At 38.1% G+C, this 26048-nt stretch overlaps 1 protein-coding gene and 1 non-coding gene across 3 annotated transcripts in view; both read right to left on the bottom strand.

The window, feature by feature from the left end:
* Window positions 1-26048, bottom strand: part of Eif2b3 (eukaryotic translation initiation factor 2B subunit gamma) — a 115430-nt gene that overhangs the window by 24666 nt on the left and 64716 nt on the right. For both annotated transcript variants that reach the window (XM_020183327.2, XM_020183326.2), the window contains exons 6-8: window positions 23221-23310; window positions 2166-2293; window positions 854-1044 (exon numbers count right to left, since the gene is read on the bottom strand). In XM_020183327.2, coding sequence (XP_020038916.1) covers window positions 854-1044; window positions 2166-2293; window positions 23221-23310 — 409 coding nt within the window. The remainder of the gene's footprint in view (window positions 1-853; window positions 1045-2165; window positions 2294-23220; window positions 23311-26048) is intronic.
* LOC141425278 (U7 small nuclear RNA) lies at window positions 19259-19320 on the bottom strand. Its single transcript, XR_012450349.1, has one exon. It is a non-coding gene; the product is annotated as a U7 small nuclear RNA (small nuclear RNA).

Genomic DNA, 26048 nt, shown 5'->3' with positions numbered 1-26048 from the left:
GATGACAGGTATGTGCCACCGCATCCAGCTTTTTACTGGTCGAGATGGGGGTCTCATGAACTTTTTGCCAAGGGTGGCCTTGAATCAAGGTCCTCCAGATCTCTAATTCCTCAATACCTTTGATTACAGGCTAGTGACACCATGCCCTGGGGGCGATATCTTTTATGTCACTCTACATATTTGCTATGACATTTTCATAGAGTTCTTTCAGGAACAATGCCAACAGCTAATCTTTTCATGTTCTCATTCCTTCAAACTGGAGTTTGAACTCAGGCTCCACACTTGCAAAGCAGGTACTCTATCTCTTGATCCACACCTCCGGTCCATTTTGCTCTGATTACTTTGAAGATGGGGGTCTCACAAATTATTTGCCTGGGTTGTCCTTGAACTCTGATCCTCCCCATTTCAGCCTCCCAAGTAGTTAGGATTACAGGCATAAGCCACTGGTGCCCGTTTGTTCCTTTACCTTCTTAAGAAAGTCTCCTCTGTGTTCTGTTTTCCTCATCAAATTAATGATTATACAGTATTTATCTGCTTGCTTATGAAGTAAGTACTGTAGATTCTTCCATGCTGAACAGAATATGAGGAAATGCTGAACCCAGAGACTAGAAGTTAGCTTTATTAGAATCTTAGCCTTTCCTTGGATCCACAGAATTCCTGTCTCTATGGATCAGGTCCTCCACTTCCCCTTTTTCTGTACCTGGATATCCCAATAGTCTCCTCTGATATGCCAGGTCTTGCTCAACCTTGGGAATCAGAAGGATGCTAAGTAAGTTACTATGTAACTAATGAGTCAAAAGGCTCAGTCACTTTCCAGGGCAGGAGTTCCATGATGCTAAACCCATCTTCTCACCTGTCTGTTTGCTTCCATGTAGTGTCCCAATGTGCTCACTCGAGAGCAGAGTCCCTCTTTCATGATATGGACATAGCAGCACACCTGTGATCTGGATAAGTCTTGCCACTTGTCTCCTCGACAGACATTCCAGCACGCATCATAGGGAGCCAAGGTGAGTGTATTGGCTTCTTTTATAAAACTGTAAATATCTTCAGAACAAACACCCAAACCCAAGCAAGTAAGTGAGATGACAGAGAGGATTCAGATTCAGTCAAGTTCTGAAAGACAGTACAGCTAATTTCCCCCTGGATCTCACAGATAAAGCATGGAACCTAGAGAAATCCCATTATAACTGGAAAAACTGAGTAAAATTAAAAGAGGCAATGTGTTTTCCTATATGTTTGAAATATTGTATGATATAAAAATGATTACTAAGAAGTCCTAAAACCAAGTTTGATCAATAATCAAGTGCTAGTAGGAAAAATAAAACAGATAACCTTTGTAAATCATGACATGATATAAGCACATATCCAGGCTTTAGTGACTGTCCATGTTGCCTTCGTGCTGCTAGTTTCTAATACCAAATCAGGCAGCTGTGCTTTGACAGAAAGAGCACATCATTTGGAGCCAGAGTAACTGTGTTCCAATTTTTCAACTCTCATTAACAACCCTATGAGATCTTTTATTTTATGATAAGAAAACTGAGAAGAATGATGGAGGCTAATAAGAGGCATAGTCCGATTCAAACCCAGGTCTGTCTGATGTTAAGTTCTAGCATCTCAACTATCATTCAATACTGTCTCTGCTTATTCATTTGATAAATATTTTTTCAAAGCATTAAGAGCCCAGAACCGGGCAGGAACTAAGGATATGAGAAAAAACAAGACAGATGTCATCTCCAGATCCTGAAATAGAGACAATGTAGTTGGTCTCTGGTTGGATTGTAAGTGTACACTTCTTCACCTTTCTTCCCTTGATAGAAGAGGCTGAGTTATCAGGAGTAGGTCTGCCCAGAGCCTAAAGAACCAGGAACTGAGATATAGTAAGCAGAGTTTAAAGATAGAATGGTCTTGTGAGGAACAAAGCCAAATAGAGTTATGAACCAGAGAATTGGGGCTGAAGCATGCCTACCCTTGAAGAGCACAGTGACAGAATCTGCCTGAGCAAGCTTATGCAAGCTCAGGGAGTAGGGTTAGCTAGCCTGTCTTGTTCTGTAGACTAGACAAAAGTTGGATTCCTTAAAACAGGCATTTTGGGACAGGCTAAGCTGCCCAGTTACTCTCTCCAGAGGTGCTTCTACATGTCTTATTGCACCAACACAAGCACTGACCTAAGGACTTCAGCTCCTTTTTCTTTAGATCTTCCTCTTTTTCTTCTTGTCCCTGTTGTGAGGAAGGTGAGGAAAACTGTTTTCTTACTAGGTATGGAATCAGTTCACTCCGGATAGAAGTGATTGACCTAGGAAGAAAAAACAACCAAATATGAGAAACCTGACTAGATTCTATTGGGATCAAAAACTTTGTATCCAAGAAAAGAAAGCCATTATCTTGTCATGCCACTTTGGGACCAAAAGAGAGCAAGTGTGGAATAGATCTGGCAGTTCTGGGGAAGCAGAAGATTTGAGCTTTCTTTATAAGCTTCAGGCTGAGGGGGAGGGTAGTGTATTGAATTTGAGTGTTCTTCCCCTTGGTGAAGGCAGAAAATAGTCTTTTTTTTGCAGTACTGGGGTTTGAACTCAGGACTCAGGGCCTACATCTTAAGCTACTCCATTCCACGCCACCAGCTGTTTTTTTGTGATAGTTTTTCTTGAGACAGGGTCTCACAAACTATTTGACAGGCTGGTTTCGAACCACGATCCTCCTGATCTCTGCTTCCTGAGTAGCTAAGATTACAGGTGTGAGCCACCGGCACCCAGCAGAAAATAGTCTTTCATAAAGTCCAATTTATATGGTGTGTGTGCATGAGGTGTATGTTATGTATGTGCAGACATATGTACGTATGTATTATGTGTGTATTTTAACATAATGCTCTGACTCTTCATTGGCAACAACCTATGAGAAGGCAAACCATTTTTGTTTTTTGGAGAAAGTTGTTTTAAAAACATTAAAAACTTTTATTCATAAAGGGTATGCATATCTTCTGCTAGATTAATTCTAAATTTCTTCCTTTTTTGTGATGCTAAATTTCTTTTATTTTTGTTGGTATAAATGGTATCTTTTAAACCATTATTTTCTTCTTGTTATTAGTTTATAAAAATTCAGTTTATTTTGTATCTTATAGTCAACTGCTTAGCTAAATAATCTTATTAATTTTAATAATTTATCTGTAGATTCTGGCAATTATATCAACTATTAAAATAATAGCTTTCATTCTTTCTTTAGAATGCCTGTATCTTGCCAGGTGCCAGTGGCTCACACCTGTAAACCTAACTACTTGGGGAGGGTGAGATCAAGAGGACTGAAATTCAAAGCCAGCTTGGGCAAATAGTTTTCAAGACCCCATCTCCAAAATAACCAGAGCAAAATGGACTGGAGGTGTGGTTCCAGTGGTATAGCACCTGCTTTGCATACATGAAGATCTGAGTTCAAACCCCAGTCCCATACACGCACACAAAAAATTCCTATATATTTTACATCATCTTACCATATTGGCTGAGACCTTCAAAGCTGACTTTTATCCTTATTTGTTATTGTTTGTTTGTTTATTTATTTATTTATAGCTAGGTCTTACTATGTGAGAGCAGGCTGCTAGCCTTGAACTTTCAGTTCTCTTGCCTTAGCCTACCAAGTGCTGGGATTACTGACCAACATGAGTCACCATGCCTGGCTTTTTTTTTTTTTTGATGGAGTCTTGCTGTGTTGCCCAGGTTGGCCCTGAACTCCTGGGCTCAACTGATTTTCCTGCCTCAGCCTCCTGAGAAGCTGAGACTACAGGTATGCTACTTTGCCTGGCTTATTCCTGATTTTAAAGGGAATTCTTCTGTTTTATTATTTAGAATGATAGTTGTTAAAAGTTTATTGTGAATACCTGTTATCAGGTTAAGGAAGTTCTTTTTCACTCCTACCTTGTTAAGACCGTTCATGTATAAATGGGTACAGAATTTCATTAAAAAAAATTTTTTTTTTGTATCTGTAAAGCTTATATCTTCCCCTTTAATTTGATATGGTGATGATTTAATATACTTTTAAATCATCTATTGCTGACAGCTGTGTTAGACAATGACCCTCTACAAGATACAAGATTTCGGCTTTATATTTTCTCATAGTAGTAGAATTGTGATGAGTTTTTTCTTTATGCACTTTATCAAATTTTACAACCTTAGTCCCCTTTTTTTTTTTCTTTTGTGGTGCTAAAAATCATAGGGTCTTGTGCATGTTAGGCAAATGCTCTACAACTAGGCTACAATCCCCAGCTCTTCTTAGGCCATTCTTAAGTAGTTCCTATCTCTTGTTTTTTTCTTAGCTTCTGTGATAATACTCTCCTAGTTTGATCTAGATACTCTGCAAATTTAAAATCCATTATAAGTAGTTCCCAACCGGATTTTATACTCCTACTTACTTAAAAAGAGTGAGTTTCCTAACATTAAACCATTACACTTACTTACCAATGTTTATCAAAGGATTCCCACAATAAAGTAAACTTCAATTTACTTTCATGTAATCATATCAGTCTATGCCAGCACATACAGAAGATATGATCAAAGATAAATATGCAGAAGAACTCTCAGAAGGCAAAACAAACAAACAACATAAAACAAATGCCTGAACTATTTTTACATCACCCCCAGATACAAGCAGTAAGTAACCTTGGCCAAGAGCTTTGGGGCTCTCCTTTATTTAGCCTTCTTAGGTCCCAGGAAGCACACTGTTTCCTGGTGGGTATCAAGATAGGATGTTGGGTCTAAGTGACCTGTTCCTTTGAACAGTGACTATGCTTTTGATTTAGACTTAGTAAAGAAAATGAAAGCAGATGGGTGAGAGACTAGAACATGTTTTTTAGTTTTCTCTCTTACACCGTGACCCTGTTAGAATTTTAAATCACTAATTTATTTAAAAAATTTTTTTTTTATTATTCATATGTGCATACAATGCTTGGGTCATTTCTCTCCCCTGCCCCCACCCCCTCCCTTACTGCCCACTCCGCCTCCTCCCTCTCCCCCCACCCCCTTGCTACCAGGCAGAAACTATTTTGCCCTTATCTCTAATTTTGTTGAAGAGAGAGTATAAGCAATAATAGGAAGGAACAAGGGTTTTTGCTAATTGAGATAAGGATAGCTATACAGGGAGTTGACTCACATTAATTTCCTGTGCATGTGTGTTACCTTCTAGGTTAATTCTTTTTTTTTTTTTTTTCATTTTTCTTTTATTATTCATGTGTGCATACAAGGCTTGGTTCATTTCTCCCCCCTGCCCCCACCCCCTCCCTTACCACCCACTCCACCCTCTCCCACTCCCCCCCTCAATATCCAGCAGAAACTATTTTGCCCTTATCTCTAATTTTGTTGTAGAGAGAGTATAAGCAATAATAGGAAGGAACAAGGGGTTTTGCTGGTTGAGATAAGGATAGCTATACAGGGCATTGACTCACATTGATTTCCTGTGTGTGGGTGTTACCTTCTAGGTTAATTCTTTTTGATCTAACCTTTTCTCTAGTTCCTGGTCCCCTTTTCCTATTGGCCTCAGTTGCTTTAAGGTATCTGCTTTAGTTTCTCTGCGTTAAGGGCAACAAATGCTAGCTAGTTTTTTAGGTGTCTTACCTATCCTCACCCCTCCCTTGTGTGCTCTCGCTTTTATCATGTGCTCATAGTCCAATCCCCTTGTTGTGTTTGCCCTTGATCTAATGTCCACATATGAGGGAGAACATACGATTTTTGGTCTTTTGAGCCAGGCTAACCTCACTCAGAATGATGTTCTCCAATTCCATCCATTTACCAGCGAATGATAACATTTCGTTCTTCTTCATGGCTGCATAAAATTCCATTGTGTATAGATACCACATTTTCTTAATCCATTCGTCAGTGCTGGGACATCTTGGCTGTTTCCATAACTTGGCTATTGTGAATAGTGCCGCAATAAACATGGATGTGCAGGTGCCTCTGGAGTAACAGTCTTTTGGGTATATCCCCAGGAGTGGTATTGCTGGATCAAATGGTAGATCGATGTCCATCTTTTTAAGTAGCCTCCAAATTTTTTTCCAGAGTGGTTGTACTAGTCTACATTCCCACCAACAGTGTAAAAGGGTTCCTTTTTCCCCGCATCCTCGCCAACACCTGTTGTTGGTGGTGTTGCTGATGATGGCTATTCTAACAGGGGTGAGGTGGAATCTTAGTGTGGTTTTAATTTGCATTTCCTTTATTGCTAGAGATGGTGAGCATTTTTTCATGTGTTTTCTGGCCATTTGAATTTCTTCTTTTGAGAAAGTTCTGTTTAGTTCACGTGCCCATTTCTTTATTGGTTCATTAGTTTTGGGAGAATTTAGTTTTTTAAGTTCCCTGTATATTCTGGTTATCAGTCCTTTGTCTGATGTATAATTGGCAAATATTTTCTCCCACTCTGTGGTTGTTCTCTTCAGTTTAGAGACCATTTCTTTTGATGAACAGAAGCTTTTTAGTTTTATGAGGTCCCATTTATCTATGCTATCTCTTAGTTGCTGTGCTGCTGGGGTTTCATTGAGAAAGTTCTTACCTATACCTACTAACTCCAGAGTATTTCCTACTCTTTCTTGTATCAACTTAAGAGTTTGGGGTCTGATATTAAGATCCTTGATCCATTTTGAGTTAATCTTGGTATAGGGTGATATACATGGATCTAGTTTCAGTTTTTTGCAGACTGCTAACCAGTTTTCCCAGCAGTTTTTGTTGAAGAGGCTGCTATTTCTCCATCGTATATTTTTAGCTCCTTTGTCAAAGATAAGTTGCTCATAGTTGTGTGGCTTCATATCTGGATCCTCTATTCTGTTCCACTGGTCTTCATGTCTGTTTTTGTGCCAGTACCATGCTGTTTTTATTGTTATTGCTTTGTAATATAGTTTGAAGTCAGGTATTGTGATACCTCCTGCATTGTTCTTTTGACTGAGTATTGCCTGGCTATTCGTGGCCTCTTGTGTTTCCATATAAATTTCACAGTAGATTTTTCAATCTCTTTAATGAATGTCATTGGAATTTTGATGGGAATTGCATTAAACATGTAGATTACTTTGGGGAGTATCGACATTTTTACTATGTTGATTCTACCAATCCATGAGCATGGGAGATCTCTCCACTTTCTATAGTCTTCCTCAATCTCTTTCTTCAGAAGTGTATAGTTTTCCTTGTAGAGGTCTTTCACATCTTTTGTTAGGTTTACACCTAGGTATTTGATTTTTTTTGAGGCTATTGTAAATGGAATTGTTTTCATACATTCTTTTTCCGTTTGCTCATTGTTAGTGTATAGAAATGCTAATGATTTTTCTATGTTGATTTTATATCCTGCTACTTTGCTATAGCTATTGATGATGTCTAGAAGCTTCTGAGTAGAGTTTTTTGGGTCTTTAAGGTATAGGATCATGTCGTCTGCAAATAGGGATATTTTGACAGTTTCTTTACCTATTTGTATTCCTTTTATTCCTTCTTCTTGCCTAATTGCTCTGGCTAGGAATTCCAGTACTATGTTGAATAGGAGTGGAGATAGTGGGCATCCTTGTCTGGTTCCTGATTTTAGAGGGAACGGTTTTAATTTTTCTCCGTTAAGTATAATGCTGGCTGTAGGTTTGTCATATATAGCTTTTATAATGTTGAGGAACTTTCCTTCTATTCCTAGTTTTCTTAGAGCTTTTATCATGAAATGATGTTGGATCTTATCAAAGGCTTTTTCTGCATCTATTGAGATGATCAAGTGGTTTTTGTCTTTGCTTCTGTTAATGTGGTTTATTACGTTTATTGATTTTCGTATGTTGAACCACCCCTGCATCCCTGGGATGAAGCCTACCTGGTCGTAGTGGATAATCTTTTTGATGTGTTGCTGAATTCGGTTTGCCATTATTTTGTTGAGGATTTTTGCATCAATGTTCATTAAGGAGATTGGCCTATAGTTCTCCTTTTTGGAGGTGTCTTTGCCTGGTTTTGGGATAAGTGTAATACTGGCTTCATAAAATGTGTTTGGCAGTTTTCCTTCCCTTTCTATTTCATGGAACAGTTTAAGGAGGGTTGGTATCAGTTCTTCTTTAAAGGTCTGATAGAATTCAGCAGAGAATCCATCAGGTCCTGGACTTTTCTTTTTGGGGAGACTCTTGATTGCTGCTTCAATTTCATTTTGTGTTATAGGTCTATTCAGGTGATTAATTTCCTCTTGGTTCAGTTTTGGATGATCATATGTATCTAGAAATCTGTCCATTTCTTTTAGATTTTCAAATTTATTTGAATATAGGTTCTCAAAGTAGTCTCTGATGATTTCCTGGATTTCCATGGTGTTTGTTGTTATCTCCCCTTTTGCATTCCTGATTCTACTAATTTGGGTTTTTTCTCTCCTCATTTTAGTCAGGTTTGCCAGGGGTCTATCGATCTTGTTTATTTTTTCAAAGAACCAACTTTTTGTTTCATTAATTCTTTGTATGGTTTTTTTGGTTTCTATTTCGTTGATTTCAGCTCTTATTTTTATTATTTCTCTCCTTCTATTTGTTTTGGGATTTGCTTGTTCTTGTTTTTCTAGGAGTTTGAGATGTATCATTAGGTCATTGATTTGGGATCTTTCAATCTTTTTAATATATGCACTCATGGCTATAAACTTTCCTCTCAAGACTGCCTTAGCTGTGTCCCATAGGTTCCGGTAGGTTGTGTTTTCATTTTCATTGACTTCTAGGAACTTTTTAATTTCCTCTTTTATTGCATCAATGATCCATTCTTCATTAAGTAATGAGTTATTTAGTTTCCAGCTGTTTGCATGTTTTTTGTCTTTACTTTTGTTGTTGAGTTCTACTTTTACTGCATTGTGGTCAGATAGTATGCACGGTATTATTTCTATTTTCTTATATTTGCTGAGGCTTGCTTTGTGCCCTAGGATATGATCTATTTTGGAGAAGGTTCCATGGGCTGCTGAGAAGAATGTATATTGTGTAGAGGTTGGATGAAATGTTCTATAGACATCTACTAGGTCCACTTGATCTATTGCATATTTTAGATCTTGGATTTCTTTATTGAGTTTTTGTTTGGATGACCTATCTATTGATGATAATGGAGTGTTAAAGTCTCCCACAACCACTGTGTTGGCGTTTATATATGCTTTTAGGTCTTTCAGGGTATGTTTGATGAAATTGGGTGCGTTGACATTGGGTGCGTACAGATTGATGATTATTATTTCCTTTTGGTCTATTTCCCCTTTTATTAGTATGGAATGTCCTTCTTTGTCTCGTTTGATCAATGTAGGTTTGAAGTCTACTTTGTCAGAGATAAGTATTGCTACTCCTGCTTGTTTTCGGGGGCCATTAGCTTGGTAAATCTTCTTCCAGCCTTTCGTCCTAAGCATATGCTTATTTCTGTCGGTGAGATGAGTCTCCTGTAAGCAACAAATTGTTGGATCTTCTTTTTTAATCCATTTTGTCAAACGGTGTCTTTTGATGGGTGAATTAAGTCCATTGACATTAAGTGTTAGTACTGATAGGTATGTGGTGATTCCTGCCATTTAGTTATCTTAGTTGTTTGAAGGTTTGATTGTGTGTCTAGGTTAATTCTTTTTGATCCAACCTTTTCTCTAGTTCCTGGTCCCCTTCTCCTATTGGCCTCAGTTGCTCTTAAGGTATCTGCTTTAGTTTCTCTGCATTGAGGGCAACAAATGCTAGCTAATTTTTTAGGTGTCTTACCTATCCTCATATCTCCCTTGTGTGGACTCACTTTTATCTTGTGATCAAAGTTCAATCCCCTTGTTGTGTTTGCCCTTGATCTAATGTCCGCATATAAGGGAGAACATACGATTTTTGGTCTTTTGGGCCAGGCTAACCTCACTCAGAATGATGTTCTCCAATTCCATCCATTTACCAGTGAATGATAACATTTCGTTCTTCTTTATGGCTGCATAAAATTCCATTGTGTACAGATACCACATTTTCTTGATCCATTCATCAGTAGTGGGGCATCTTGGCTGTTTCTATAACTTGGCTATTGTGAATAGTAAATCACTAATTTATTTACCATTTATCAAGCATCTATTATATGGCATTCACTGTACTAGACTTTGGTAATACAGTTTCTGACCTCAAGGAATTAATAATCCAGTAGGCAGTAGTCTGGTATTTAAGGACAAAAGGTAAAGGCAGATGAAACTGATCAGGTAGGCAGGGAGCCAGATTATGAAGTTGTGTGGTAGTCTACAAAATCTGACCTGAGAAGCCAATAGCTGTTTTTAAGCAGGAAAGCGACATGATCAATTTTATTTCTTAGTAAGGTAATTCTGGTAGCAGTGTGGGAGAAGGCCCAAAATAAGGAGACTAAAGATAGGGTAGATATGGCTCAAGTGGTAGAGTGCCTGCCTAGTACGTGCAAGGCCCTGAGTTTGAACCCCAGTACTGCCAAAAAAAAAAAAAAAAAAAGGGAAATGAATTATAATACTCTGAGAGATGGGCTACTGAGGCTTGAGAGAGGGGTTAAAGTATGGGCAGTCCTAAACTGCTGCTTAGTCCCACTCTTTACCCCTGCTCCCATTCAAAGTTTAGCATGCTGATGCAGGACCACACAGATGAGTGTAGGTAGGAAAGCTACAAAAACACAGGCTGAGGAGGGAAAGAAAAATTATGAACCCTGGAGCTACACAGGTCATGGTCTTTGTTATTTTTAAAGGATCAAGTCAAACATCTTTGAAAAGCTGGCAGTTCTTGTATTGAATTTCAGTGTGATTTTTTTTCTCTTTCTTTGTCTGATGAGATTAAAAATTTCCATATGAATACAAAGAATGAAACAACACTTAGTCTTAGCTATTTTTCTCTCCTTTTAATGCTCCATACCAGTGTGGCTAGCAAATGTTTGTGCCTTGCCCACTCTGTTGGAAAACAAGACAGTTCCCTTTGAAGAAGTGACAAAGCATAGACAGCTGGAGGATTTCAGGACCATGATATTTACATTATGGACCAAACAGAACTGTCACTGCAAGAGGCATGCAAACAAGCCTTGATACATAGCCCCATCAGCAGAGGCTCAGGAGATTTGAAGAGAGTGATAGAGAGGATATGAAACTGTACTGCCAGGCCCCACCCACTTCTGCTAGAGCTCAGCATTAGGTCAGTTCCCATAATGCAGTTGGCTTAACAGCATAGTGGAAGATACAATTACTCTTTCTTGTTCTCTAGTCAGAGTCGAGGCTCAAAACTGTGCCAATAAGTGCAATAAGGCTACTGCAAACCGTTGTGAACATCCTGACCTCAGGCAGGTACTAGGCAGGTGCTCCATCACTTGAGTCACATGTTTAGCCCTTTTATGGTTTAGTTATTTCTTCACAAAGGGTCTGTGTATTTGTCTGAGGCTGGCCTTTGCCCATGATCTTCCTGCCTTACAGCCTCCCACATAGCTGGGATCACAGGTACACAGTACTATGCCCAGTTTATTTGTTGAGATGAGGCCTTGCTAACTTTTTGCCCAGGGTGGCCTCGAACTGCAATCCTTCTGGTCTTTGCCTCTCAAATAGTTGTGATTAGGGGAGTCAGCTACTGTACCTGGCCTCTAGAAAGGATTTTTGATGATACAGAAAATAATCATGAAATAATATTCAATGAATATTATCATTCTCCTGATTTCATTCTATTTCTCCTATCTCTTCTTCTAATTCCTCTAAAATATATGGTGCTGTCAGGATTTCAAGTCTGTATTTGTATATATAAAAGTGTAACAATGGAAAGAAATACATAATACGTTATCTTCACAATAGTTATCTCATAGTAGCAGAATTCTAGATGTCATTTTCCTTTTATTTTTTGAATTTTCCAAATTTTACAGTTACAAGTCATTCTTTAGTCATCTCCCCTTACTTTCTCCCTTTTTTTTTTTTTTTTTTTTTGACTGTACTGGAGTTTGAACTCAGGACTTGCACTTGCTAGGCAGGTGCTCTACCACTTGAGCCACTCCGCCAGCCTCCCCTTACTTTCTATGGCATCATTCTCCTGATTTCTTTCTACTTCTGATATCTCTTCTTCTGATTCCCCTGAAATATATGGTGTTGTCAGAATTTTTATTTTTTTTGGTGGTTCTGGGGTTTGAACTTAGGGTTTCACATTTGGTAGGCAGGCATTCTACCACTTGAGCACTTTGCTAGCCCTGTTTTATGCGGGGTGTTTTTGAGATAGGGTGTCTCAAACTATTTGCCTGGGCTGGCTTGGAACATTGATTCCTGAGCAGCTAGAATTATAGGCATAAGCCCCTGGCACCTGGCAGGATTTTTCTTTTTGTTAATGATATTATTTTTCTCATGCTATTCATCTCCTTGAGACAGCTCACTTGGTCACCTGGTGGTTTCTGCTGATTCCCAAATTGAGACCTCTAGCCAAGAGATCTCTCTTTTATTTAATTCTTATATTTTCAACCACCAAATAGACCCCTCTATTTAGATGACACATAGGTATACCTCAAATTCAATGTCTGTATTGAACTTACCATCTTTCCCTCAAATGTCTAACCAATAACATTGGTTATTTTGCTTACCTAGTGATAAGCAGTCCCACCTAACCAGCAGCTGGGGATTGAACCTAGGGCCTTGTGCATATTAGGAAAGCACTCCATCCCCAGGCCTTTTGAAGATTCATTTAGTCACCCAAGCTAGAAAACTGGTAATCATCATCACTTCTCATATATAATCAGTCACCAAACCCTGCTGATTCTATCCCCTGAATCTTTCTCAAAACTGCCAACTTCTCTCCATCTGTACTGCTGCCACTTAATCCAAACTACTGTCATCACCGGCCTGAATCCTTGCACTTGCTTTTTCTTTTGGTGGGACTGGAATTTGAACCCAGGGCTTAACACTTGCAAAACAGTTGCTCTACCGCTGTAGCCAAACCTCCAGCTCTACACTTGCTTTTATTGGTTTCTTCCTCCAATCTTATCTTCTCAAATCTATCCTTCATATTATAGACAAGACACTCTTTCTGAAGTACAACCTGATATGTCTTCTTCCTTTAGTCCATCCTCTACTTTAGGACACAGTGATACTTTCTTTTCTTTTTTCTTTCTCTCTTTCCCCTCCCATACTGGGAATTACAGGTACCAGGTAAACATTCAACCACTGAGCTACATCCTCAGCCTCCTGTGGTGATCTTTCTAAAGTACAAATCAGATCTTATTTCTTTAAACTTATTTAATGTTCAGTAATTACTTTTGTGCATTTGCTGGGGTCAAGAGATAGTGACAGGGGCAGGGTAGAATGAGGGGAAATTCTGGAATTCTGGTAGTGTTCTATTTCTTGACCTGAATATGGTAGTTACAAGGGTGTATTAGCTTTGTGAAAATGTATTGAGCCATAGCATCCCTCTCAAATATCATCTTTTCTTGGAAACCTTTCATAACACTTGTGGGCTTCTATGTTTTCATAGTAAGGCAATTATACATCTGTTTTTTCTTTTTCTTTTTTTTTTAGTGGTGGTACTGGGGTTTGAACTCAGGGCCTCAGATTTGCTAGGCAGGTGCTCTATCACTTGAGCCACTCTGTCAGCCCTGTTTTGTGTTGGCCATTTTCAAGACAGGGCCTCGTGAGCTATTTGTCTGGGTTGGCACTGAACTCCAATCCTTCTGATCTCTGCCTCCCGTGAAGCTAGGATTACAGGTGTGAGCCACTGGCACCTGGTTTATATGTCTGTTTTTAAATTCACATAATGTATAAGGTATTATCCTAGGAAATTTATACATATCATCTCAAATTCTTATAGCAATCCCATAGTTGGTATTACTGTCTGTATTTTGTAAGTGAAGAAATCAAGGTTTAAAGAAGTTAACTACTAAGCTGGTGGAGTAGCTCAAGTGTTAGAATGCCTGCCTAGCAAGTGTGAGGTACTGAGTTCAAACCCCAGTTCCATCAAAAAAGAAGTTAACTACCTTGCCTAAGGTTAATACACTTATTGATTGATTGATTGATTGATTGCAGTACTGGGGCTTGAACTCAGGGCCTTCACCTTGAGCCACTCTGCCAGCCCTTTTTTGTGAAGGGTTTTTCGAGATAGGGTCTCCCAAACTATTTGCCCAGGCTGGCCTCGAGCCACAATTCTCCTGATCTCTGCCTCCTGAGTAGCTAGGATTACAGGCATGAGCCACCAGCCCCCGGCTAATGCAGCTTTTTCAAATCCCATGGTTCTAAAAACAAAAAACAAAAAAATGATAAAAAGCCCATGGTTCTTTCCATTATACCATATTAACAAGTACCCTGTGCTTACTTCAACCACATCAATTTCCACAGGATTTATAATTCTCTGCTTAACATCTCTCTACCAATAAATATGTAGTCTCTGCAAAATAAATATAAACGAATGAACAAATGTGGAAATGAGTGAATGCTATCCTTATAGGCCAGACAGCTGGCAATAATTTCTTTTGAAGTTTGGACACAGAAAAGAGCTGTTGCTAGTAAGTGCTCTACTGCTGAGCTATACTCTCAGACCCTGTTGTTATTTTTTCAGTTAAGAAATAAAAACTATATATTGTGGTACATAAAAAAAGAGCTGTCTATAATGAATTCTAAATATGTTTCTCTGCTATTAATATTGCTACCACTTAAAAAGTACACCTAAAAAAAAAAGTACACCTAGCATCCACCTGGCTTGTGTTATGGTAGCAATAGATGCTTTTGAATGGAGTTATAAAGACCAAAACAAAAACAGCCAAGATAGTTGAGTACCAGTGGCTTATGCCTATAATCCTAGCACTCAGGAGGCAGAGGTCAGGAGGATCAAGGTTTGAAGCAAGCCCAGGCAAGTATTTCGTGAGACCCTATCTAGAACAAACCCATCATAAAAAAAGGCTGGTGGAGTGGCTTAAGGTGTAGGCCCTGAGTTCAAACCCTAGTACCACACACACACACACACACACACACACAAAGAGCCAAGAGATTTCTTGAGAAGAGAGAGCTGAACCTCAGTGAAAATATTAAAAATGCCACAGTGCTTAAAGGAAGAAATGCAAATGAAACAGTGACAAGAACTCAGACGTGTATATCTGAGAACCCACGGTGTTCTGTCAGAAGATGGAAAAGACTTCCCATGTTCATGGATTGGTAGAATTAATATCGTGAAGATGGCTATATTACTGAAAGCAATCTACAGACTCAATGCAATATCAAAATCCCAATGTCGTTCTTTATAGAGATAGAAAAATTAATCCTAAAATTCATATGGAAACATGAAAGACCCTGAATATCAAAAGCAATCTTGAGCAAAAAGAGCAACACTGGAGGTATTACAATACAACTGTAAATTAAACTACAGAGCCATAGTAACAAAAACAGCATGGCAATGACACAAACACAGACATGAAGATCAATGGAACAGAATAGAAATAAAACCACATAACTATATCCATCTGATCTTCAACAAAGGTGCCAAAGTCATACACTGGAGAAAACACAGCCTCTTTAACAAACTGTGCAGGGAAAACTGGCTATCTACATGCAAAAGACTGAAACTAGACCCCTATCTCTCACCCTGAATAAAAATCAACTTCAGCTGGATCAAAGATTTTAATGTAAGACCTGAAATATTAAAACTACTACAGAAAAAACAGGGAAAACTCTGGAAGAAGTAGGCATTGGTAATTATTTGAATTTTAAACGTTTTCCAAATGATCCATGTGTTATACACTGTTTCCCAGGCTGATGCTATTGGGAGGTGATGGAAAAAAAAAAAAAAAGGGGATATTAGGAGCTCAGGCCCCTCTTTGCTCTCTCTTTTGCTCCCTGGCCATAGGTGAATAGTTTTGTTCTGCTGTGTACTCCTGCCATGATGTCCTCCTCACCACAGGCCCAAAGCATTTGGGCCAACCAGTCATTGCCTGGAAGCTCCAAAATGATGAGCCAAAATAAACACTTTTTTTAAAATAAATTTTCTCAGGCATTATGTTATCACAGTGGAAAGCTAAATGTCTTCTACTTTAACTCAGTCCTTCAATGGATTAGGTAAGAAGGAGGTAGAACAGAAAGTCTATTTTTATTGGGCTTGTAACTCAAATCTGAAGATTTGAGGACTAAAAGCTTGGTTTTTCTTGCCTCATCTCTTAGCAGAGTAGGATTGGGAAGAAAATGCAATTGCTGAGTTAACCCTATGGTTCATGCTTTGTTCTGGTCTATCTTTTTTTGGCCTTCAAATAAAGTAGATATAATTCTAAAACAGTAAACAGGAAATTATCCTAAATTAAAAGGTACTGACTTAAAAGCTAGGTGTTTGGTTATACAGTATAGTGTGATACCATTTTTTTTTCTCCATGGCAAAATAATGATAGCTTCTGTAGAATAAGATTTCAATGTGTATGTAGTTTGAGGAAGAAAAACATGTTCAGATCCTGTTGGCTAGAAAGGCTGCTCAGGTAGGTCAATTCAACAAACATCTTATTCATTCAGTTTACTACTGTGCACCCAAAATGTGCCAGGCGCTATTTTAGAGAGAAAATAGAACAATGAAACAAAATGGGCAAATCCGAGCCCTATATGAAGTTGACTGTTTGGTTGCCTTTATATTTACTGAGCATATAATATGTCACAAGATTAATGAGGTGGAATCTGTCCTCAAGAAGTTCAAAAAGGTAGAAAAGACAAGATATATAAACACAACTTAATAAAGTACATGTAATAATTAAAGATTATATAAGATCAGAAGAGGAAATAATTAGTTAAGCCTGATGGAGATAGCAGAGAATAGTAATATGGCAGCATAGGAAAGGTATCTAAGTGGAACTTAAGGGAAAAAATATTGGAAGAAAGTTTCACATAGGAGTAATATCTAGACAAATTTTAACAGCTATTTTGGAATTTGTCAGTGAAAGAAGAAAGATGGAAAGGCACCAATTAAGCCTTATACTTGTAAGGAAATTTTGTTTTGTTTCTGAGACAGGGTCTTATTATGTAGTCCAGGTTGGCCTCAAACTCATGATTCTTTTGCTTTAGCCTCTGAGATTATAGACCTGCACCACTGTGCCTGGCTCGCAAATTACTATTATTATTATTATTATTATTTTTTGGTGAGTCAGAGCCTCACACTTGCAAGGCAGGTGTTCTACTGTTTGAGCCACTCTACCAACCCGTTTTTTTGTGTGTGTTGGGTATTTTCTTCTTCTTCTTCTTTTTTTTTTTTTTTTTCTTGTTGGCAGTACTAGGGTTTAAACTCAGGACCTCACGCTTGCTAGACAGGTGCTGTATCATTAGAGATACTCCTCCAGCCCTGTGTTGGATGTTTTTGAGACGGGGCCTCTCAAACTATTTACTGGGGCTGGGTTCAAACCTCGATCCTCCTGATCTCTGCCTCCTAAGTAGCTAGGATTATAGGCATGAGTCGCTGGTGCCTGGCTCAGAAATTATTTTTAAATACTTACTAAACTAAACACATCTTTTCCTCTAGTTTTAAATATTACCCTAGTTTAATCTTGTCAACATTTACATCTTCAGATCTTAGTATTCAGCCACCAAATAACAGCTCTAGTTAAAAGGTATATAAATCATACTCTTAATTTTGTTTGTTATTTAAGTAAAGGGCCCATCGTGCAAGCTTTAGAACATCTAATGACAGAAAACCAAGTACAGTCAAGTAACATGGATACCTGAACTGAACAGTAAAGAACTAAGGCAACTATTTCCTATCTTTTATGGTACTAAGTGACCCCTCATCTCTGCTTATTTGTATTCTGTTTTCCTGTGTTACTCATGGCTTTCTAGCTGGTCTATAACTTCAGCTTGCACATGTAAACATTAATTATCATACTCATTCTGACCTTGCTGCATGGCTGCCTACCCACAACTATCCATATGTATATATTTGACTGTAAGCCAGGTGCGATATTATTTTCTGTAATCCCAGCACTTGGGAGGCTGAAGCAGGAGTTTCACAAGCTCAAGATTAGCCTGGGCTATATAGTGAGAATTTATCTCAAAAACAAACAAACAGGTTGACTGTGATCTTAGATTTACTCTGTATAAGAAGCAAGCTCTCTATTCTACCTTTTTTTTTTTTTTTTTTTGAGAATACTAGGTTGAACTCAGGGCCTCATGCTCAATTCATCCTTTTAAGAAGATTAATCTTGAGGGTGGATAGAGATCAGAATTTAAAAAAGATTAATCTCTCTTGTATCTCTCAAAGGCACTATCAGGTGTAGCAGGTTAGGGAAAGGGAAAGAAAGCCAATGTTTTCTGGGTTTCTTTGCTAAACAGAAGTCTAGGCAGATCTTTGTCTAAACTGCCTGCTACCTATATGGCATTAGCTCAGAAAGCCAGCAAATTACTTGGTTCCTTCACAGGGTCAGCACCAGTCCAGGACCCTGACTCAGGTGTCTTTTTTGGAGCAACACTGGGCCAGTACCTAGGCTTACAGGCTTGCTAAAAGGCCAGCTTCTTTAGGTTTAGACCAGCTGACATTGTAAAAGAGAGAGGAACCTTAGCTTACTGCTGAGCATGAAGAGGCTCCACAGTCATAATAATCAGTCTAAGTTCTGGTCTAGTTCTGGACACACATTTTGAATTAAAATGCTTGAGAGAGTCTTTGGAATATTTAGCTGTCATGTTCCATTCTAAATAAATAAAAACTTCTAGGAATAAGGATATAGCTCAATGGTAGAACTTATCTAGAATGTGTAAGGCCCAAAAACTTGTACAGTTCAGTTACTAAAATGAGAGTACAGATTTTTTTTCCCTCTCCACAAGTCTCTCTATAGCTTTTCAGCTTACTCAACTGCAGAAATCCTTGTTTCTTTTGCACTACTGATGTTCTAAATCACTTCTGTTATCTGTCACTATATCTCCTTTCCTCTCATTCTCCAAGTGTGTACTTTAGTGCTTTACCAATCCAGGTGGATGGATATACATTCTCAAAGCATTGGACTAGGAGATATTAACATGTAAACAACTAAGAAAACATAGTGTGACTGTGTAGAAACCTGGAGTTTTCTCCAAAAAGGACACCAGACAGAATATTTTAACTTTCAAAAGTGATACAACAAAGAACTGTTAAGAGTAGTTCATTCTTCTTTTTTTTTTTTTTTTTTTTGGTGGTACTGGGGTTTGAACGCACCTTGAGCCACTCTACCAGCCCTTTTTTTGTAATGAGTGTTTTTTTGAGATAGGATCTCATGAACTATTTGCCTGGGCTGGCTTCAAATTGAGATCCTCCTGATCTCTGCCTCCTGAGTAGCTAGGATTATAGGCGTGAGCTACCAGCTCCCGGCTAGCAGTTCTTTCTTGAAATTTTGTCTCCTAGGTTTACTCTTTCTTTTCCATTTCTTTTTTTTTGGGCTTTCTAGCATAAGCCAGAAAACCTGCTGGACAAATTCTAAAAGAGCTGTTATACTTTTTTCTTTTCCATTTCTGATCTAATTCCCACACAGAATGGTCTGTTTTCCTGTCAGGTTTCATCATTGTTCATTTCATATAAGAGTCTTTAACTGTCCCCTACAACACCCCCCTCCTTTTTTCTTGAGATGGGGACTTGCTATGTTGCCAAGGCTGCCTCAAACTCCTAGACTCAAGTGATCCTTTTACCTTAGTCTCCCAAGTACCTGGGACTACAGGTGTGTACCATTGTGCCTGGCTGAGATGAGATTATCTATTTAAATATTTATAACTCCACACTCAGCTTTCAAGGCCTTCTGTCTGTTGCTTGTTTTTTGTTTGTTTGTTTGTTTTTAATTAAATAGTTTATTTTGCAGAACTGGGGACTGAACCCAAAGCCTCACACTTGCTAAGTAAGTGCTCTACCACTTAAGACATAACCCCTAGCCCTTTTGTTTTTAGTTTGTTTTTGACATAGGGTCTCCCTAACTTTGCCCAGGCTGATTAGCCTCCAACCACGATCCTTCTGACTGTGCCTCTCGAATAGCTATAATTACAGATACGTCTGACTTTTTTTTTTGAGACAGGCTCTTGTCCAAAAGCCCAGTCTGTCCTGCAATTTGTGATTCTCTTCCCTCAGCTTCCTGAGTGCTGGGATCAGAAGCATGCACCATCACATCCAACTCCTTGTTGCTACCTCACCAACAATTTCATCACCTTATTCAATCTCATCTCTCACAATATCTCAAAGACTTCTGCCATTCCAGCCAGAAATCATCTCTCTCAAGCACCATTCTAATTCACCCCACTGTGCCTGTACACTTTTTCAATATACTTAATATTGACATTTACCAATTTTTAATATATGCCCTTTGATTCTAGCAACTCTGAGAAGAAAGAGATAAGGATCTCTTTAATAGATTTTGGGATTGGAAGGTAATTTGAGCTAATGCTCTGTATCCTGTATGACAGCTCTAGGAAAGTCCCATTTGGAACAGCTTCTGTCCAATGTCCAAGAGGCACAAAAATATCAATTTTGGGCTTTCCTCAGGGCACATATCACTACACTACAGGTGTGGGAAACAGCTACACTACAGGTTGTGCCCAAATGAGCTACAAAGAAGCTATAGCATCCAGGAGGAAGCTAGCTTTGATGCAAAACTTCCTGCATATCCAGATACCAATAGACATAATCTTATGTGTATATATATATATACACACACACATACATACATACACACATATATCTACATATATCTATTTATTTTTGTATTTATTTATTTATTTATTTTTGTAGTACTGGGGCTTGAACTCGGGTCCTACACCTTGAGCCACTCCACCAGCCCTTTTTGTGTTACATATTTTAGAGATAGGGTTTTGCTTTTTTTTTTTTTGCCCATACTGACCTTGAGCTGAGGTCCTTCTGCTCTCACTTCCTGAGTAGCTAGGGTGAGCCACTGGTGCCTGGCTCATAATCCTATTTGACAGTACTAATGAAGTACTGTTTAGTTTCTTTTTTTTAGGTGGGATAATGGCATTGAAGTATTTGTCAAAAAAAAGAGTCCATATGAAAATATTTACAGATGAAATTGTATCATGACTTTCTTTAAGCCAGGCATGGTAGAGCATAACTACAGTCCCAGCTACTCAGGAGGCTGAAGTAGGAGGATCTCTTGAACTCACTGTCTGTGCAACATAGTGAGAACCCCATTTTCAAATAAATAAATAAGGAAATAAACAAAAAAAATACAATGACTTATGGTGGCATATAAAAGCAAGACTAGCCATGTATTATTAATTGTTGAAATATACACACTGTATGATGAGAATTTATTATATTACTGTCTCTAATTTGGATTTATTAAAATTTCCATACTAAATAGTTAAAAAGAGATTATGAGGGCTAGGAGTGTGGCTTGAGTGGTAGATCACCTGCCTAGTAAGTGTAAGGTTCTGAGTTCAAACTCCATACTGCAAAAAAAAAAAAAAAAGATTATGATGTTTACTATTGTTGCAACCCCACCCAGCACATGAAGGTTAGGGCCTATTTCTTTATTTTCATTTGGGAATGAAGAATCCAGCCTAATAACTGGGAAACAGGTCTTGGATCACTGTCTAAATCTTGGCAGCAAGCTTCCCTACTATCTAAAAATCAAGGTCTCCACAGTCCATCATAGAGCTTAGGCTGGAGGTTTGACGAGGGCAGGTCCATGTTTGCTTACTCACCATTAAGCCCATGGCTGATCTAACACAATGCTCCCATCATAAAACGTGCTTAATAAATATGTGTTAAGGAAATAAAAACCAAATAAGTGAGAGGGGAGCTGGACAACAGTGTCCTAGGGAAGAGGGGGAACAAAGAAAGAAAATCCCTAAGAAAGCTTTCTAGGAGTCTACATGATTCATTTCATTATTAGCTCTATGTTGACTTTCCTATTAGAGCAAGAAAGATCATACTGGGCACAGAGAAACAATTCTCATCCCTCTTAATATTCCTGTGTATATTCAGGTTCATCAGTTGGGGACAGAGCTACCATTTAAACTCGGGTTCTGAGATTCCCTGCCCAAACTACTCTGTGGGGAACTTGCTGCTGTGTTGTCAGCTTTCGAGACTAACAGCGCTATGCAAGGCAGAAACTTGTTCAGAAGTTGTCAAAGGAAAGCAGCTGCTCTTCTGCTTAACTATGCAGTTATTAGATCTTTTTCTATCTACTTTTCTGATGACTCTAGCTGCATTTCTTTTTCTTTTTTGTGGTACTGGGGCTTGAACTCAGGATCTTCACCTTGAGCTACTCCACCAGCCCTATTTTTGTGAAGGGATTTTCAAGATAGGGTCTCTTGAACTATTTGCCCAAGCTGGCTTCAAACTTTGATCCTCCTGATCTCTGCCTCCTGAGTAGCTAGGATTATAGGCGTTGAGTGCCTGGCTCTAGCTGCATTTCTTATGAAAAATCCCTGAGATCAATTTCAAAAGGAGGTTTTTCCTTTGGAAACCTAAGTTCTGTGATTTTAGTCTCCAGAAAATATTTATGGCCCATGATTCTGTTCTCAAAGGAGAATGAGAAAAACAGCCACTTTTTTCTGCTTTCATGATAGTTCACTCGGACAGGAGAGCTTTTTTCCAAAATTGCAAGGAGACTAGCTCGTCTGTTTTTCTTGTTCTAGTGTATGTCTCTGGCTATTCTGCTGAGTCCCCATCTAGATGATAAGTGCCTAGGAGAAGGAAATGTACTTGGAGTCAAACAGCATAAAAGCTGAAGAGTTCACTCTTATTGGATGAGGAAAGAGAAAATCTGGAACTATGCAGAAAGAGACATCACAGATTACTATAAATTTACAAAAATATTTTGCTGGTTTATTATAGCATAGGTCACAGAAATATAACTCTTTCGTATAGGCAAAATAACAGTGTGCAGATAACATCATTTCATTTCTAAAACAAAAGTGAGAACCAAGTGTGTTATTTATATAAACTGGTATCTAACATTAAGGTGTAAGGCAAGTGTAATGGTACATGTGTATTATCCCAGCATTTGGAAGGCAGAGGCAAGAGGTTTACGAGTTTGAGGCTAGCCTAGGATCATGGCTCATGTGGTAGACCACTTATGTAACATGTGAGAGATCCTGGATTTAATCCCCAGTATTGCAAAAAGCAACAGCAAAAACAAAACAAAACACACAAGCAAAAAGTTTTAGAGCTGGGGGTATAGCTCAATGATAAAGTTCTTTCCTAGCATGTCCAAAGCCATAGGAGAAAAGGAAAGTTTAAAAAAAATTTTTTTTGGTGGTAATAGGGTTTGAACTCAAGGGCTTCTCACTTGCTAGGCCACTTGAGCCATGCCCCCAGCCCTAAAATTGTTAACTAAATCACAACTACCTTGTCAAGAACTGTAGGTTTGACTCTATGTCCTTCTTTCTTACCTATTTTCCATTAGGAAATCCACAACGTATTTTTTCAAGCAGTAGAGATGGGCATCCACAAGACCAGTATGGAAATGTATTCTAGGGTGCCTGCAAAAAGAATTCAAAGAAGGAGCTCATAATCAGGTAAAACAGATTCTATTCATCATCAAGTAGTATACATGTGGAAGTTGCTAAGGGTTGGAGCCATGCTGCCAATACCCTACCCTGGGTAGAGCAGTATAGTGAGCACCAGTTTTGATCCTATCACATAAAAGCATAAAAGGTCTTCCCCCTAGAAACCCTGTCTCACACTATGAGGCTTTTAGGTTTCCAAAGAAATTAGGTGAGACATCAAAACAACTGACTATCTTATTCTTTCTTTCTTTTTTTTTTTTTTGTGGTAGTGGGGTGTGAACCCAGAGTCTACACCTTGAGTCACTCCACCAGCCCTATTTTTGGGATGTGTCTTTTTTAAATAGTGTCTTGAAAACTGTTTGCTGGGCTGGCTTCAAACTGTGATTCTCTTGATTTCTGCCTCCTGAGTAGCTAGGATTACAGGCACAATCTATCTTTTATTCTATCACAAACTCCCATGTACAATTCATATGACTAACATTTTTCTGCCTCTACACTAATTGTTCCACTTTCTGAAGGCCACACTTTAGCTATGCTTTCTTTTAACACCAAGATTTGGCATGTATTTATCTTCCTTCTCTATTTATTCAACAGAATTTGCCTCAGATATACTTCCTCCTGGAAACCTACAAGATAACCCAAGCTTGTGTTTCACAATACTCTGTCCCTACCTCTATCAGATAACTTACCATACAATAATGGGACAGCCTATTTGTTTGTCTCTCTTTCACACTAAACTGAAATGCAGCAGAGAGCAGAGATTCATCTTCATAACCTAAGAATTCAACCTTGTGCCTGTAAATGTCCAATAAACAGTTGTTGAGTAGACAAATAAATGAATAAAGTAGGCCAAATTAAGGCATTTGCTTAGTTGCTGTCTATTTAAGTTTGTCATCTTTGATTTCAGCTTTAAAAAATGCCATGTTCGAGCCTGGTGTGATAGCATACATCTGTAATCCTAGCCATGGATGATGGAGGTAGGAGATCATAAAATCAAGGCTGGCCTGGGCTATATAGCAAGTTCCAGATCAACAGGAGCTACGTAGCAAAATCCTGTCTTTAAAAAAAAACAAGCAAACAATACTCCATGCTCATAATCATTTATGATGATCATTTTAGTATTAAATAAAGATAACTGGGGGGAAGAATGGGTAGAAAAATGAATATTCTAGTCATAGCTGCCTGATTCTAGTTCCAATCTTTCTTCTACTCTGTGTTGCTTTGCTTTGATTGGCTTATAGTTTTAAGGACAATTATTCTTATAGGATCTAGACACCCATGGGATCTAGAGACCTCAGAAGTAGTTAAATAAAGTAAGGTACACCACCCCGGCCTTCTATTCTTTTGGTACAGGGAAGAGAACTGATTCCCAAAGTTAATAGAGAAGAGTCAGAGACTTGAAGAGTCCCACACCCAAAACACACACAAATAATTAATGTGTATGATGAAGTTAAAGAACAGTAGATGTACTTCTGTATCTTAACTTTCTGAGATTCTCAAGTTCTAAGAAATTCCTTAGGAAATAGATCTTAGCAAAAATGTGAGTGTGGCTGCCTATTTGTGGTATCAAAATTTCAACTGAAGTCCATTTCCTGATAATCCTCTCCCCTGATCTAACCAATTGGAAAGTTGCACTCTTATTTTACAAATTCTTTTCATTATTCAATACACTCTATATTATTTAATCCTTATCTTTGAGTTAGCTATATTACTCTCATTTTTTTTATTGTTGTGGTCAGTTTGTACAACTAGGATAGGACTAACTTAAAACTGAATAATCATATTCTAAACTCATAGCAAATCCTAGTTGCATTCATGGCACTAATATTAATATAGCATTTTATAGTTTATAAGTGCTTCTGCAGCTTTTTATTCTCATTCGATAAAGTGGGTATAACAAAAAAAAATTCCTTATAATTTTAAGAAAAAATGTTCCAAAAACTTAACTGGTACACTCAAGGCTAAACATTTAACTGGTTACAAATTTGGAATATGAAGGCGTAGAGATGAACAATTTAGAGATTTCTTTTTTCTTTCAGATTAAATGTGTAGTAAACATAAATTTGGGGACTAGGACATTAATGGCATTTAAGTTGCTTAAAAAAAGGTTTATTATTTAATTTTATTATCTTTGATATTTGTAATAAAGATTGATATTTTAAACAAAACAAACAAAAAACCCACAGAAACATCAGTGAAATCTGGTAACTGGCTCACTGCCAGTTTGGGGATTATATATAATAAAGAAAGAAACTAGCAAGTGGAAGTAAGATACCTAGATAGTTGTAATTTTACGTTAAAAAAAAAAAAAACAAGCCTGGTGTGATGATACATGCCTGTAACCATCTAATGCTTGGGAGGCGGATGCAGGAAGATTGCGAGTTTGAGACTAGCCTGGGCTACAGACACACACACACACACACACACACACACACACACACACACACACCCAAAACAAAGCATGATTTGCAAACATAATTTGCATAGAAAAATTCCTTCGCAGTAAGAAATACATATGAAAAACCTATGGGAATTCTTTCAATGATAAAATGAAAATAAAAACTCAGAAACGACATAAAAAAGTTTAACCTTCAAAGTCTATAAGATCACAGTTCTTAATAAAAAGCAGTTCAGAAAGGCACCCCAGAAAAAAAGGAAATGTGTCCATGGAAGAAAAAATTAATACTTTAAATTTCCAAAGCTCTTAATCA

Source organism: Castor canadensis, chromosome 7 (assembly GCF_047511655.1).
Source record: "Castor canadensis chromosome 7, mCasCan1.hap1v2, whole genome shotgun sequence".
Lineage (NCBI taxonomy): Eukaryota > Metazoa > Chordata > Mammalia > Rodentia > Castoridae > Castor > Castor canadensis.
This window is presented reverse-complemented; position numbering and strand designations above follow the sequence as displayed.